Source organism: Crocodylus siamensis, chromosome 12 (genome assembly GCF_052110815.1).
Source record: "Crocodylus siamensis isolate JL-2025a chromosome 12, ASM5211081v1, whole genome shotgun sequence".
NCBI classification, from domain to species: domain Eukaryota; kingdom Metazoa; phylum Chordata; order Crocodylia; family Crocodylidae; genus Crocodylus; species Crocodylus siamensis.
In genome coordinates this window covers 24,953,365-24,968,174 of record NC_143406.1, presented here as the reverse complement: position 1 = coordinate 24,968,174, position 14,810 = coordinate 24,953,365, and the positions used below count along the sequence as shown (strand labels likewise).

The 14,810-nt window shown below is 45.0% G+C and overlaps 1 protein-coding gene across 3 annotated transcripts in view; it reads right to left on the bottom strand.

Annotated features, from left to right (window-relative positions):
* Positions 1–1,072: 1,072 nt before the first annotated feature.
* RAB11FIP3 (RAB11 family interacting protein 3) overlaps positions 1,073–14,810 on the bottom strand; it is a 166,621-nt gene continuing 152,883 nt past the window's right edge. For all 3 annotated transcript variants that reach the window (XM_090023283.1, XM_090023284.1, XM_090023285.1), the window contains 6 exons: positions 13,995–14,135; positions 13,053–13,134; positions 9,564–9,701; positions 6,194–6,349; positions 5,302–5,442; positions 1,073–4,607 (listed from right to left, as the gene is read on the bottom strand). In XM_090023283.1, coding sequence (XP_089879409.1) covers positions 4,494–4,607; positions 5,302–5,442; positions 6,194–6,349; positions 9,564–9,701; positions 13,053–13,134; positions 13,995–14,135 — 772 coding nt within the window. In that variant the 3' untranslated portion in view covers positions 1,073–4,493. The remainder of the gene's footprint in view (positions 4,608–5,301; positions 5,443–6,193; positions 6,350–9,563; positions 9,702–13,052; positions 13,135–13,994; positions 14,136–14,810) is intronic.

The following is a 14,810-nucleotide window of genomic DNA, read 5'->3' as shown; positions in this document are numbered from 1 at the left end:
CTGCAAGCCAGATCCCACCATGCAGGGCTTGGAAAACTGGCAGTGGGGAGTCATGGCCTGGTTTAATTGTCTCTACTCCCCTACCAATTTCTGGATCCATGGGGAGCCCCACAGGCTGGATGCTCCTGCTCTGCATGCTGGATTTGACACTGATTGGGTATAATTTTTCATGGCACACTTCTACCGCTCCACAACACACTCTTTAGGAGTGCCTGGTCCAGGGAAACTTTCAGTATGGCTAACATTGGTCATAGTTCTGCTCATATATAAAAGGGGTCTCCAAATTCAGCAGGATCCAGTTTCCCTTTCTCCTTTACATTATCTCAATATGCCTCAACCAAGATCTCGCAGTATATGAATCACAAAATAAACCCAGAAATTTCAAATAGGAATCCATGCTCTATTACTTTTCTGTCGGCAAAAAAAAGTGAAAATTAAAAGCTGGTATTTTCCAAGCGTGCCTTAAGCTTAAAAAGTTTAACAACTAAATACACTCTTCCTGTTATAACTGCACATCCCTCTGAGGAAGTCTGATTAAGGATGGCTCCACAACCCAGAATCACTCCCTGGTTTCTCCAGAAGGGGTCACCATCAGGCAATGAAATGAATGACATGGGATCCAGAAATATGCTCAGAGAAGTCTGCCCTCCTGAAGTTCAGAGGGCCAAGACTTCAATCCTGTTTCTGCCATTTATGTCAGTGGTGCAGAACAGGACTTCCCCCTGTTCTTGGTTACCCAAGGGGGATCCCAGTGGGATCTACAGAGCTGTTCCCAAGCCACACCAGGGAAACAAAATGATTTGGTCTGAACAGGGATCTCTGCATGGCAATACCTTGTGCAGCTCCTGGGGTTTCTATAACACCATTGGCAGGAAACTCCTTGAAGAGTCTGCCAGCCCAAAGGAAGAGCTTAATTTCCGATGTTCCTGGGGATTTTGCAGTGCTCACACAATTCCTGCTTTTAAAGCCTGAGTCAGCACTGACAAGCTACGAAAACATCTCTGAGTCCTTCCCTCCTCTGCCATCCCTTCCTTCCTGGGGAAGCAGAGAAAGGAGAAAACACTCTGAAGAGTAATGGTAACAGCTTTTAATTTGACAAGAATCAATACATCATTTAAGACAATACTGTTTTTGCCTCCTGTTTTGAGTTTCCTTCACATACCAGCAGGGAGAGCGCGACTTTATTGGGAAGTACAGGTTTTTTCCTTGGGAATTTAAAGCATTGTCAGTGTGCAAGTCAGTGCTTTTGTGTTTAAAACTTTTTTCCTGGTGATTATTTACAGCTACAGTACCTCGGAGTGATCAACAGGAAAAAAAAAGAGATTGTTTTAACTGGGGATACATGATCCCAAGTCAAGAAAGGCAGGTCTCCAATATTTATATATTTATACATATATATATATATATTTATATTTATATAATATTTGTGTATACACAGATACATTTCTCTCTTCTTTAAAGTATTAAAAAATGGATCAACCTTCATTCTATAAAAATACCTACTCTACAAGATAGAAAAATCTCCCTCTCCAAGTATACACTGATTTACACCCAAAGCTTCTCTGGAAATGTACAGTACGTGGCTTCTTCCCACAGACTTAAGGAGCAAAACGTATGCAAGGGAGACAGCTCAGAGCACTGCCAAGTGCACAGGAGCTCTTGGTCTGCTGGGGTATGCTACACAAGAGTGCAGGAGGGGGAAGGTGGGTGTTGGTGGTTCACTGACCTGGTGTTGAGAGAACATGGCTCCCTCCTTCAATGCACATCACCCCATTTCTTGCACCAGATCTTACAAACAGAAGCCTCCTCAGGAAAGTGTTTTCACAGAATATCCAAAGGGGACTGGAGATCCTGCTCCTGCCTGGCAGAAGAGTTGAAAGCATTGCCTCACTGCCATCACCTCCTCTTTGCCCCTCTTAAAAGGGTACTTCCCTTACCCAGTTCAAGGGACTACAGACTTTAAAACAGAAGTCAGACCTGTATAAATATGTATACACTGCACAGGTGCCCCGAAAGCGAGCTCTGTATCATGGAGTGGTAGAGAAGTCAGGGTAGCAACATTGCTTAGGGTGCTCACAGATATTCCCCGGCAGGCTCCTCTCCCACCACTGGGACATCCTCTAGGCTACCATGAGCATGGTTCTGTGCTGTCCTGTGCCCTGTGAAGTGCTTTTACTCTCCATATCTAAGGAATAAAACTAGGGAAGAGAGGATAACTCAGTAGTTGTGAGCATGTAACAGGCTTTACAGGGGAGTGAGGAATGCAGCTACAGATTTGGCCACTTGCCAAACTCAGATGCTTTAGTGCTACAGATGAGGAACATGTGTAAAGTGTGGTACTGGTGCAGAAGTTTTCCACATTACCTACAGATTTGGCATTCAACTCAATTAGCCGAGTCCTTTAAAAGCTAACTGGTTGATTTAAAAACAACAAAATTGCCCCCCCTATTTTAAAAGAGAAACCTGCTGTCTGTCCCATGTGGCCATGCTTGGAATCAGGACAGCTTTTTGTTACAGGAAAAGTGTATTTGTGAGGAACCATTTAATATTGACTTGGAGAAAATTATGTTTTCAAGTTTCCCAAACATATCCCCCCCCCCCAACTTGTTGGGCCACAACCCCTCAGTAACAGAAGCCAGATCCCTCAGGAGCTTCTACCCTTCTTAATGTTATTTTGGTAGCCAGAGGGAAAGGCTCTTTTTAATCAACTCCTCATTTACTTATTAGGCAATGCACTGTGAAAGGCCCTCAGATTTAAAAGTGGCCTTTCATACTAGTGAGCCTGAACGTGCTGGATACAAACATGGCTTTTGTTTCCCAGTGGTCTTGGATTTCAGTCCCCAGCCAGCTGTATGCCCTTCCCACCATAAGGTTCAGGCTCCAGGTAAGCACAGTTGTCTAAGTAGTCAACACAATAATAGCAGTTTCCTGGTTTAGAACAACAAAAACTTGATTAATGCAAGGGTGAAACCAAAGGTAGGGCAGCACAGGGATGGGAGAAGAGGGTGGGCAAGAGCCAGCCAGGGCTCTGCCCTACACCCCGGCAAGGGCCCCACCTCCAGTGCTGTGAGCATCAACAGCAGAGCTCATCTCAGAGAAAATTATTGCCATCGACCGTACCACCTTCACTCTGAAGTGACATTCAGGCATAGGCGACAGTTTCCACGGTACAACAATCCTTGGGCCTGAAGTAAGTGTTCAAATGGCTCACGTTGTTTCTCTTCACTGTAGCTTGTTCTCTGACACAAGGGGCTGCCTGAATGCAACTGCCTCAAGGTGCTGTGCACCCATTTGTTGCTGCAGCAATACCAAGGCTATATAGGTACTCCAAGGTAAGGAGGAGTCATACAAACAGAAGCAGGAGCAGGGAAGAACATGCCAGCCGCCAGGCTGGCTCCAGGACAGACTAATAAAGCTGGGAGAGATTGTAGCCCTGCCTTCAGTCCCTGAAGGGAACAACAGGAAGGAAGGGTAGAGAGTCCACCTATCTATGGTTGTGTGACTTTTATCCCTCCCATTGCTGGTTGCCCTACCACAGGCTCATTCAATTCAGGTCCCACTGGCTTGATACATAGAGATTCACATCTGATACCTGGGGAGCTTGTCCCAAAAGGAGAAAGGGAATGTGATAAAAGCCACCCCAGTGAATCACACATGGGATGGAGCCTGCTGAACAGTGAGCTCCAAAGAAGATGGAGCAATGTAACTTCTCACCAAGCCAGAACAAAACAAGTGTGGAGGCACGGATCAGGCTCCAACAATGGTCTACAAAAGATGGCCACTCCTCCCTTTTCATCTACCACCTAAATGGAGAACCCATCAGGGCCAAGCCCCAGGGAGCAAGGTGCTAGCAGTGCTGTTTGACGAAGGAACTTCCCACTACGCGTGAAAAAAATATTATACAAGTCTGGGACAAAGCTTTTCTTGTTAGTAGATTTGCCTTAGTGAGCATGTGCTGGACACTTTGGCAAAGTAGGTGTGTCAGTGGGACAGGGCACAGAATTCAGTCAGCTAGCTTCTCCATCCCATTAGCATCTTCTCTTAATAACCGGCTGAATGGGATTCATCTCTCTATGGCCCTGGGTTCTGGATAACTCTTTTCAAACTCAGTCCCCACCTATGCAATAGGGATTTCAGGATTATGCTTTAGACAGTTTTTGTTAGCAGCCATTTATCAACCTCAGTGTTTGATATGTTCCAGTGGCAGGGTGGCAGTTCCTCTTCTTTCCCCTTCCTCTTCTACCTGTGCCTGCTTTTCTCCAGATTCCCTTTTTACCCCTCAAAGCCAGGAAGGGTCTTTAAGTAATGGAGTCAAACAACAAAGCTTCATTGCTGCTTTTCTTTCTCCCCAGGTCCACTGGATGAATCCATCCAATGATCTCAAGTGATGCTTCTTGTGCCTTCATCAAGATCAAAGGTGTTGCAAGCCTCTTTTTCCCCTCTCAGAGCACTAAGTCTACACCAGATCCCCAGTACAGAGGCTTGTCGCCTCCTTATTTGACTTCCAGGATGGATGGATTCGTTTCCATGATGGCAACAATGATCCTGTCAATGTAATCCTGCAGGCGGAAGTTGATTTCTTCCTGTTTTTGAATCGCCTCCATTAGCTGTAGGGAGGAAGGGCAGGGATTTAATTAATAACTAAGAGGTCAAAGGTCCAGGACATTTAGCAAGTATCCCCTTGCAATCTCTGGCCATGGACAGCTTGCTCAACAACAAACTGACAGATCCAGAAGGGGCCACTACAAATAAGTACTTTGCCCCAAGAAAGACATCCTACACAACAGATTCCCACCATCCCCTGAGTTTACACCAAGCATGTACGCAACTCCTATATTACAAATTACTGCTAACAAGATTCGTTGCTTTTACTATACAGCACAAAGTCCAATAGAACTCATAACCTTCTCAATGCTTAAGCACAACCATCTTCTGGCTATAAACTCCCCCTTCCACCCCACCAATGTAGGGTCTTATATTGTCCCCCCACAACAGCATCTGAGCACCTGACAGGTTATGGCTTTCTTCAGAAATGTACAAAGGCAGCAGCTCAGCCAGAATCTCTCTTCCCCAGAGCAGCTGAGCTGTAGAACAGCATCCCTAGGACACAGCATTGCCACCTTCTGTTAGGCAGCTCTCAGCAGATCTTTACTTTGTTAGTGAGCATGGAGGGCATTTCAGCTCCAACTAGGTGCTCACAAGCAAGGAGCATGGATTACATAAATACATCAATCCACCTAAAAACAAAGGGGTTTGAGGTAAACAGGGGTAAGCCTCCTGTCAACACCATACAGTAAATACCTCATCTCTGGAGACCGAGCTGATTTCTGCAGCTAGGGACTCTGAAAATGAAGCTGAAAAGAGGTTCTTGGCTCCCTGGATGCTAAGGTTTATGATCTGTCCATTCAGTTCATCATTTTGTTCCTTCAGGTTTCGGTTATCCTGGTCACAACAAAACCCACAAATCAATACAAACAATTTGTACTTCTACAGTGTGAGACATCTATCAAGCCTTAGGTGCTCTACAGAGGTTCTGTCTTATACTCATTTTGCAGATGGGGAAGTTGAGCATAGACAAGGGAAAAACATGCCCCTAGTGTCCTAGGACTGGATGGCAGAACCAGAAGGAAGACACAGGCTCACTTCCAAGTCAGCAGAGCCCTGGGAAGCCTTACTCAGTAGAAGACACATTGGAAGGATTCTACAGCTTTTTGTATTTCTGCTATGAAACTGGGATTGAATTGTTTCAATGGGGGAAGAAAATAGCATTCCCAGAATTCATCCTTCACCTCAGGATACTGAATGGCTGGGTAGGCAGATCACCGCTTCCATGAAGAGAAGGTCCTACATTCCCCCATTCAGTTTAGAAAGTCCAGGCACTCCCTTGCAGTTAAATGCATTCACATTGCCCAGTCTGCTTGCGAGGGCCATCATGCACATGAGCAAACCCAGGAGATTCTGACTTGGGACCACAAGCTGCTTTTAGGCCCAACCTATGTGGTAGCTGTGACTCCAGGAAAGAATTTCTCTGCAGTAACCTGCCTCCACCCCCAACACTGGTCCAGATGTGCTTCATGAGGAGTCTGCACCAGTTAGCAAGGGTAGACCTAAAGAACATCAGCGGTCCTGTTCAGCTAAGCGCTGTCACCATTATGGCTGAATCACTCATCTTCCCTGCCCCCGTCCCAACTACCTGCTTGAGCCGTCTGATCTCTTGCTCCAGCTCTGTCTCCCGCGTCCTACTATTGTACTCCTGGAGTCCTATGCTGCTGCTTCTGCCTCTTCGCTGCTCTGCTTCAAGTTTAAACAACTGCAGGTGCTCCAGCTGCTTCCTGAGGTCCTCAATCAGCTGCAACAGAACAAAGGAGACTAGGGCAGAACAATCAAACAAACCCACTCCCTGAATATGAGGAAGCTAACCGCAAGGTGCAGGTGGCCTGACTACCACTGTACTTAAACCCTACAGGTGAAAGCATCCTCTCACCAGAAGATTGTGATAGCAGGATTAAAGGCCCTCTCTAAGGGTGGAAACAGATGTAGTCTTTAGTTGCCTTTATAGATTTCATAGACATTAGGGCTGGAAGGGACCTTGGAAGATCATTGAGTCCAGCCCCCCACCCAAAGGGCAGGAAGTCAGCTGGGGTCATAGGATCCCAGCAAGATAAGCATCCAATTTCCTCTTGAAGGTGTTCAGTGTAGGTGCCTGAACCACCTTCAATGGCAGGCTGTTCCAGACCTTGGGGGCTCGGACAGTCAAGAAATTCTTCCTTATGTCCAGCCTGAAATGGTCTTGCAGTAGTTTATAACCGTTCCACCTCGCCATCCCTTGGGGTGCTCTGGTGAATAAACGTTCCCCCAGATCCTGGTGGTCACCCCTGATAAACTTATAGGTGGCCATCAGGTCACCCCTGAGCCTGCGCTTTTCCAGGCTAAGGAGCCCCATGGCTCCCAGCCTGTCGTCGTAAGGTCTGTTTTCCTGACCTCTGATCATGCATGTGGCTCTTCTCTGGACTCTCTCAAGCTTCTCCACATCCTTTTTGAATTGCGGAGCCCAAAACTGGACACAGTACTCCAGCTGCGGCCTCACCAAGGCCGAGTACAAGGGTAGAATGACGTCCCGGGATTTGCTCGAGAAGCATCTATGGATGCAAGCCAGCATTTTGGTCGCTTTACTAGCCGCAGCATCGCATTGCAGGCTCATGTTCATCTTGTGGTCAATGATGACCCCCAAGTCTCTTTCTTCCGTAGTGCTAGCCAGCAGTATATGATGTCATAAACATTTTCATGGCAGCACAAAGTGAAATGCAAACAGATGTCCCTGCCTTTTGCTGTGCCACATGCCCAGATTTGTAGTTGCAACAAAATGTGGTAACAATCTGCACCACTTTACTGTGGCAGACATCTATTTTGCTTATGGTGGGAGAGCTCAAGCAGCTCAGAGCTGCCCATGCTCTCCAAAGGCTTGAGAGAGCACTGTGCACTGTGGGAATTTCCAGGCAGAAGTGAACCTTTCAAACCCACAGAGTGCCTGCCCAGCTTTTCCCCACGTACAGAGATGTGTGCCATTGGCCCATGCTGGCTTGTGCCTCTATGTGAAGCACAAGTCAGAACAGAGGCTTAGGCACCAGGGACTCTCTGGTTCCCGTGCCACTCTACCCTGCTCCACATCAGATCCCACAGTAACCTGTGCTTCTACGTGAAGTGTGGGTCCCAGCACGGAGGTGCAGAGCAGAGCGGGAGCTTAAGAATTCCCAGCGTTCTGTGCCCCCATCCTGGGATTTCCCAGGTCCCAACCTGGGGCCTGGCACAGGGGCTGATGAGAGATAATGATCAACATGTGTTTCACCCAGTAAAACAGATCAGCTATGGCAGTAAAACACCACAGCTGGCCCACCTGAAGCAGAAACACATTGCCAAACCAAACCAAAGGCAGAAGATGGTTTCTTCCCTTTCCCTCCTCAGACTGTGCACCATAAAACAGTGACTACAGACAGGGAGGGGAGCCATACAAATATGCTGGACTGAAGAAAAAGCACTAGCCCCTGGAATGCCAAGGCAAGAGCTCCCCATGAGCTAGTGTGAGGAGGGGATGGATTGGGGCTGCTATTTGAGTTTTTCTTTCAACTCATTTATTCTGCTGCTCCCAGGATTTCACAGCAAGGAGCACACAAGCCCCTCAGATGCACATAGATGTTTTGGAAGTTCAAGTACATGACCAAACTGCACGAGAGAGATCATGCAGCTCTGGACTCTCCCCGCTTCAATAAGCCTCAACAGAAACCCGCTGCTTGGAAATGGCAGTGTTTTGTATCCACCCCCTCAAAAGTCAGCCCTGATACTTTTACCAAATGGCTGCTTGCATTATAATACAATCCACCTTGCTTGGCAAACTGAGGCAAAAGCCTCCCTTTCTGCTGTGGATGGCAAACATTAATTTGCCCTGTAATATGGAGAAACCAATCTTCCAGAACTCCTGGAGGAAGGGAAGTTTTTGAACCCTTGGCTCTTTTCAAGAAGAGGTTTGTAGTTTTGCCTGTGTGCAAAGACTTCGTATTGTTTGTCTTGTCAGGAGTAGATCAAGTGCTGTAACACCAAGAATAAGTGATCTTCCACACTGCTTCAAAGGGGGCCGTTGAATGAGACAGCAGGAAGCGAGGGGGAATGGTTGGTGCAAAGCACACAAAACACACACGCTGCTGACAGATGTGAAAAAATAGAACCAAACCAAACAAACAACTCCCTCCCCTGTTTACCAGAAGAGGAAGGGTGTTGGTTTGACCTGGCTCCCCAGTTTCTGTGCTTCAGTGGGGCTTGTTGGCATTTTTATATAAAGCTGATTTAACCAGGTATTGGATACAAATGCCAAAAAGCTCAACTGAAGCACCTGATCTATACTGGCTTCAGGAAGCTGGGTCAAACTAACATGCCCCTTGTGGGCATGCGCTAGGTTCACTGCAGGAACACATGGAGCTGAAAGTAAAACACTTCTTTTTTTCACACCTGTAAGCAGCCACAGTTCTGTTCTGACTGTTATTACATTCTTGCCCTTGTTATGATAACACTGGTTGATTCCAAGTCCCATCCTCATGCCTTTTCCATTACACTTAAATATGGATGAAAATGGGCATTGCTGAATAGGGAAAATAGCCCTAAATCAGAGGACTATATATCGCATATCTATATCTGTAAACACAATTAAGTTTGGATGAATTTTCATGTCCCTGAAAGTGATGGCTTTGATACAAGTTGAGAGAGCAAATGGCACAGATGCTGTGTCAGCTTCCTCTGCCCAGCTACGACAAGGCATCTTCACTGACTGCCTTATGACTAGGCTCTGCCAAGCTACAGTGATTTTGTTTTTTTTGTTTCTTGAGTAGCGGCAAAAAGGTAGGACAAAATTATCAAGGACATTTTACCTATAAGCAGTTTGAACCTCCTGGTTCCCTAGCAATGAAAGCAAGAGTTCCCCCTCTTCTTCCCCCTGTAGGTGCATCCATTGTAACTGAAGGCACCGGACAAACACACAGGCAGAAGGGTTTAGACAGTTTCATTGATTTACTCACCTCTTGGGTGGACTCCTTTTCCTTCTGGAACTGGTGTCTCTCATGGTTCAATTTGTCTCCCATCTTCCTCTTGCTTTCCTGCTCCTCCTTGAGTTGAGCAGTGAGGTCTTCAATCTCATCTAACAACTTCTGCTTCTCCTGCAACAAGATTCAGTCATGCAAAAATATCACCAGAATTCTCTCACAGTTTTGCAAGGACTGTCCCCCCTGCTAATCCACGAGGTCAAGCCTACACGTCACAGTAAGGGAACATGCTTTCAACTGATGTACATTACTGCAGATACTTTGCCTGCTGTGCTTTCATCTGCTCTCTGGGGACTTCACAGACTCAGTACTTTGGCAGCAATAGAAGATGTAGTAGTGTAGCTAGCTGACACAACAAATCACAACCTGTCTTAAACCATCTATGTGGGCACCTGAATAACTGCCTAGTGACTCTGCACAGCACAGAAATCATGTTGCTGGACTGGGGCGTAAGTGACAGCTACAGGCCAGAGGTTACATGAAATCAAAGGGATCTCTCAGCTTGAAACAGCGTGATGTCACCTCTGAGATATTTAAGGATAAATAGCAATTAAGAGACATCATACAAACCCCTCTTAAGGCATTTCCTTACTTGGAGGTTTTTGATGAACCAGGATGTAATGGGATCCTTGACGAGCAGAAATAAAAGCTTTAGTGGAGAATGTAACCTAAGCTATAATTACATGGCATTTCTGAAACACCCCAATATAATGTCCGTATCTCAGATGAATGGTTGCACAGGACAGCATACCAAATCCATTCAAAAGTTAGATATGTAGATGTTAACAGGTTGCTTTTAGGTTTTCAAGTTCTGTTAGATCAGCCCCTCTCTATAATGTAGCGTAATGCACAGGTAGTCCTTAATGTGGGAGCCAAGTAAAAAATGGCTATTTCAGGAGCACCTTGATTTTATATAGACTAAAGTTCACAAATTTAAGTACTTAACAGCATATGCTTGAACAAATGACCACATTGCTCAGTGCACCTGAAAACAAACAACTCTCAGTAAAAGTTAAGCCACTACTTTGATGCCTAATGTCAGACTCTCAGGTTAATTAAGTGCACTGACATTTTCTGGGATGAAAGGTGCTGTGTAAATGTGAAATTATATTAACAGGAAATCTTTGTTTCGACCATGCTAAATTAAAGGAGACATTCAATTTATCAGCAGGAGTTTCCCTCCTTCATGAAGATCTAGTATAATTGCACCTGTCATTGCTCATTAGCCACCTTCATTCCAATTTAAATTAAAAACAAAGAAAAGCAATAACACTTTGTGGGCGCATCTACACAAGACATTTACTGTGCAGTAGACTAATTAGGTGTGCAGTAAACATCTCTGCATCTACATGTGAGCCACCCATTAGGCTGGAGTAAACTGATTTACTCCATAGCAGGACACATGTAGATGTTGGAGGGGTTGGCTGGGGCACAAGGGTGCTTCAGTGCAGGGGTTACCTGCTGGCTAGCTCTGCACTGAAGCACCCTCATGCCCCTAGCCAGCCCCTCTACAGCACACTGACCCAGGGGAAGCAACCATGGGCTGGCAGGCTGACCCCTGGGGCTCCTGCCCTGGCTCAATATGTATGTGCAGATGTGCACCCAGCAGCAATACACTCCAGAGTGATAAAGAAAGAAGTGTTAGGAACAAACACTTTGCAGATGGCTAAATGTGCCCAAGGAAAAAGCAGAGCCACATATAATTCACATATTCTTAAACCTACTCTTTAAAACATAGGATTTCCTATTTATTAAGTGATCATTTTATATAGCACCTGTTAAATCAGAACACCCCCCCCCAACAAACCTCAATGCACTTTTTAAACCAGGTCTTGATAGATGAATCACTGGGTTGAGTCCTATGGTTTGTGTTACGCAAGCGATCAGACTAATAATAGCCCCTTACAGAGCCTTAAAGGCTCTGAATCCAGGAAAAAACAGAGGGTCCAAAATATGCAGGCATCTAAATATAAATTTCATCTTCTGGCACCTTTGCACACAGGCAAATATGACTGTAATTTCTATTTAATACACACATCCCTCTGCCCACTTGCACATGTTCTTAGCATAAAGATTTTTTCTTCTGATGAATTTGGCAATTAAAAGAAAAACGTCAATAAAGTTTGCATCGCATCCCCACTGCTAGATACATACTCAATGGATCCTAGATATAGTGATCATGGAGGAAGAATAAGAAACAATTCAATGCTCTGAAGTTAAAAAAAGGCTAGTCTATAAGAGGGTTCCTCTGCACTAGGTTAATTTAAGAGTACCCATTCTCGTGACAGCAACTAAGACTTCCATAAAATCTGCCAGAAGAGGGCAGCATTTCATGCATGAATGGTATGACAAAGGGATATAAAGCATATATGGCAGGGGTGGGCAAAATCAGCCTGCCAGGCCATTCTATCCAGCCCATGGGGCCCCTAAAAAATTCAGAAAATTAATATTAATCTGCCTTGGGCTCCCTGTCATGTGGCCCTCAATGGCTTTCCAAAACTTAGTAAGTGGCCCTCTGCCCAAAATAATTGCCCGCCCCTGATATAAGGCAACAGACACAGGAGTGTTCACTGCTGGAACACATTCCATCCTCTGGTGAGACTAGAAGACTGCTGATGAAGTTCATATCAGACTGCATTGGCTCAAGGTGCTCAACACCAAAATCTACGGAGTTTTAAAAGAAGACAATGCAGTGACTCAGTCTCTCCAGACAGAGCTATGGCCCAGGGTAATGTTTAGGGTAGGACTGGAAGAGATGAGGCTTCAAAAAGATCTCTTTGTTGAATAACCTAGACTCCATACAAGTCTACTGTATAAATGAACAGCCGCATTTTCTGCTCAGAGTTGTCAGCCAAAAAACCCAAATCACATGTGAACTGAACAAGATGGATTTAGCCAAAGTTCATGACTCCCAAAGAAAACTCCAGTGGCCCTCCCTCCCCATTTTTCAATTGTTATATTCAGTGCCACAACAACGTTTGGCACCCAGGGCAAAGCCCACAGTGGCAGCCCACCCTTGCCCCACACACAGATCCAAGAGGCACAGGTCCCCCACTCTCCCACAATTACCTAGGACTGCACACAGAAGTGGGAGCCTGTGGCTCCCTCCCGTATCCTGCCCAGGCTGGGCAGTAACTATTGGCACCCCCTTGCTATGGCATTGATTATATGGTCTTGGAACAAAGACGATACAAGTTCTGCCTAATACATCAGATTCTGCCTAAGACAAGTTTGAAATTACACTGCAAAGATGTGAAACGAAGATATGCAAAGGAAAGAAACAGCATCAGGAGAAGGTGCTGAGTTACAGCTAAAAAATTAATAACATATTATAGCACAGAATACAGAGATGTGCATCCACGCCTTCTCACCCCAATCTCTGGAACAGGGAACAGATCTCTCTTCCTATTTTTAGTACGCAGAAAATAAATATATAACATCATTTAAGAAAGTATTCCCCCTCACCTCCTCTAGCCTCTCGATACTGGCCTTCAAACAAGGGACGCAGGATCTCATCTCACTGTTATCATCATCCAGCTGCTGTAGTCTGTAGCAACAAATATACACACTTAAAGTTCGCCAGCATGCCTCCAGCATTGGAGAACTTTATAGCCTTAATTATAAGAGCACATTCACTGAAGGCAGGAACATGGAATCAGAAGTATGGGGAGGGGTTGAAGGCAGCACTCCAAAACTGACCTTCTCCCTATCTCTTAAAGTAGAACTCAAAATTTTCAACTTTCCCCATTGACAATCATGGAGACAGAGAAGCAGACATCTGACTAAGTGTGGCTGGACTCCTGTGATTTTTGTCTGCCGTTACAAATACTTCATCTATAAGGCCCCATCTTTCCGGTTGAGGACAGGGCTACCTTCATTGCTCTTCCTTCTGTTGGAACTGCTTCACCATATCCACATCCTTCACTCTGGACCTGATCCTAGCAAAACTCTCACTGACTCTACTAAGAACAGGATCAGATGTTTTGCCTGTTCTCATGAAGGTGATTCGAGTTAGAAAGTCAAACAGACTTTCATGGTCTTTTCACATGGCTCAAGTGAACACTGTCTTTATTCATGCATTTGGAACAGAAACAAGGAGGAGACATATATAGGGTAAAAGTAAGCGGAATTAATGAACTCCAAATAAGACATTCTCCCCAACTAGAAACTGAGCATCAGTTCTGAGGTGATTAATTTACTATTTTTGGATAAAGTTAGGGGGAAAAAATAAAGCAGGAAAGAGGGGGGTTAGAAAGACCTTTGTACAGCCATTATTGAAGCAGCATAAACTTGGATGCAAAATAAGATGGAAACTTACCCACTGGTGTGTTCTAATCATGAAACACATTTAACACAAAACAAAATCAGGAAACCTGCACAGCACAAGGCTGTGGCTGCTGGACCAACCTGGCTTGCAGATTCTCAATTTCAATACACTTTTCTCTCTCCATCTTGCTCAGAATTTCCCTCTGTTTTTTGATCTCCTCCACGAGGGTCTCATCTGCTTTCAACTCCTGCTCCTTCAGCTGCTCCTCAAGGGCATTAGCTCTTTAGAGAGAAGGAAAGATGCCAATTAACCATTCCTGACATTACACAAGAGTCCCATGGGCATTCTGCTATTTGAGAGAAGGGATGTCCTTTTTCACCCTCTTCAGTTTACTTCCTACAGGATTTTCCACAGGAGTGATCAGGGAACCTGAAAAATCATAAGATGTCAAAAGGAAGTGTGCCTGTACAAAGCTAAAGGAAGAGACACCTAACAAGGGCTCACCTCATTAAAGACGATGTGAAAGCAACTGGCACACTATTTATCCATAACCAGATCTATTTCAAATTTAAGATGACCCCCCATTAATTAGATTCCACACATGGAAAACTATACATTGTTTAAATATATATTATTTAATGTTAAATATGGTATCTTTACAGCCATGAAATCCACCACTCCTCTCTCTGGGGTCTTTAGTACCAACTCTGAAGCATCTAGATTTGACAGTAGAATCATTGTGAATCCAAAAAAAGGATGTAGGTAGATTGCCACCACACTCTGAATAGCCTCAGTGTTATGTTGAAACCCTTTTTAAAAGGAAAGATCAACTTATCAACTTGCCAACAAGGACAAGGACAAAGTCCTGGACTTAGGATGGAATAATTGCATGAACAAATACAGACTATAGGGTATGACTGCTTAAACTGCAATACTGCAGAGAAGGAGCAGGGATT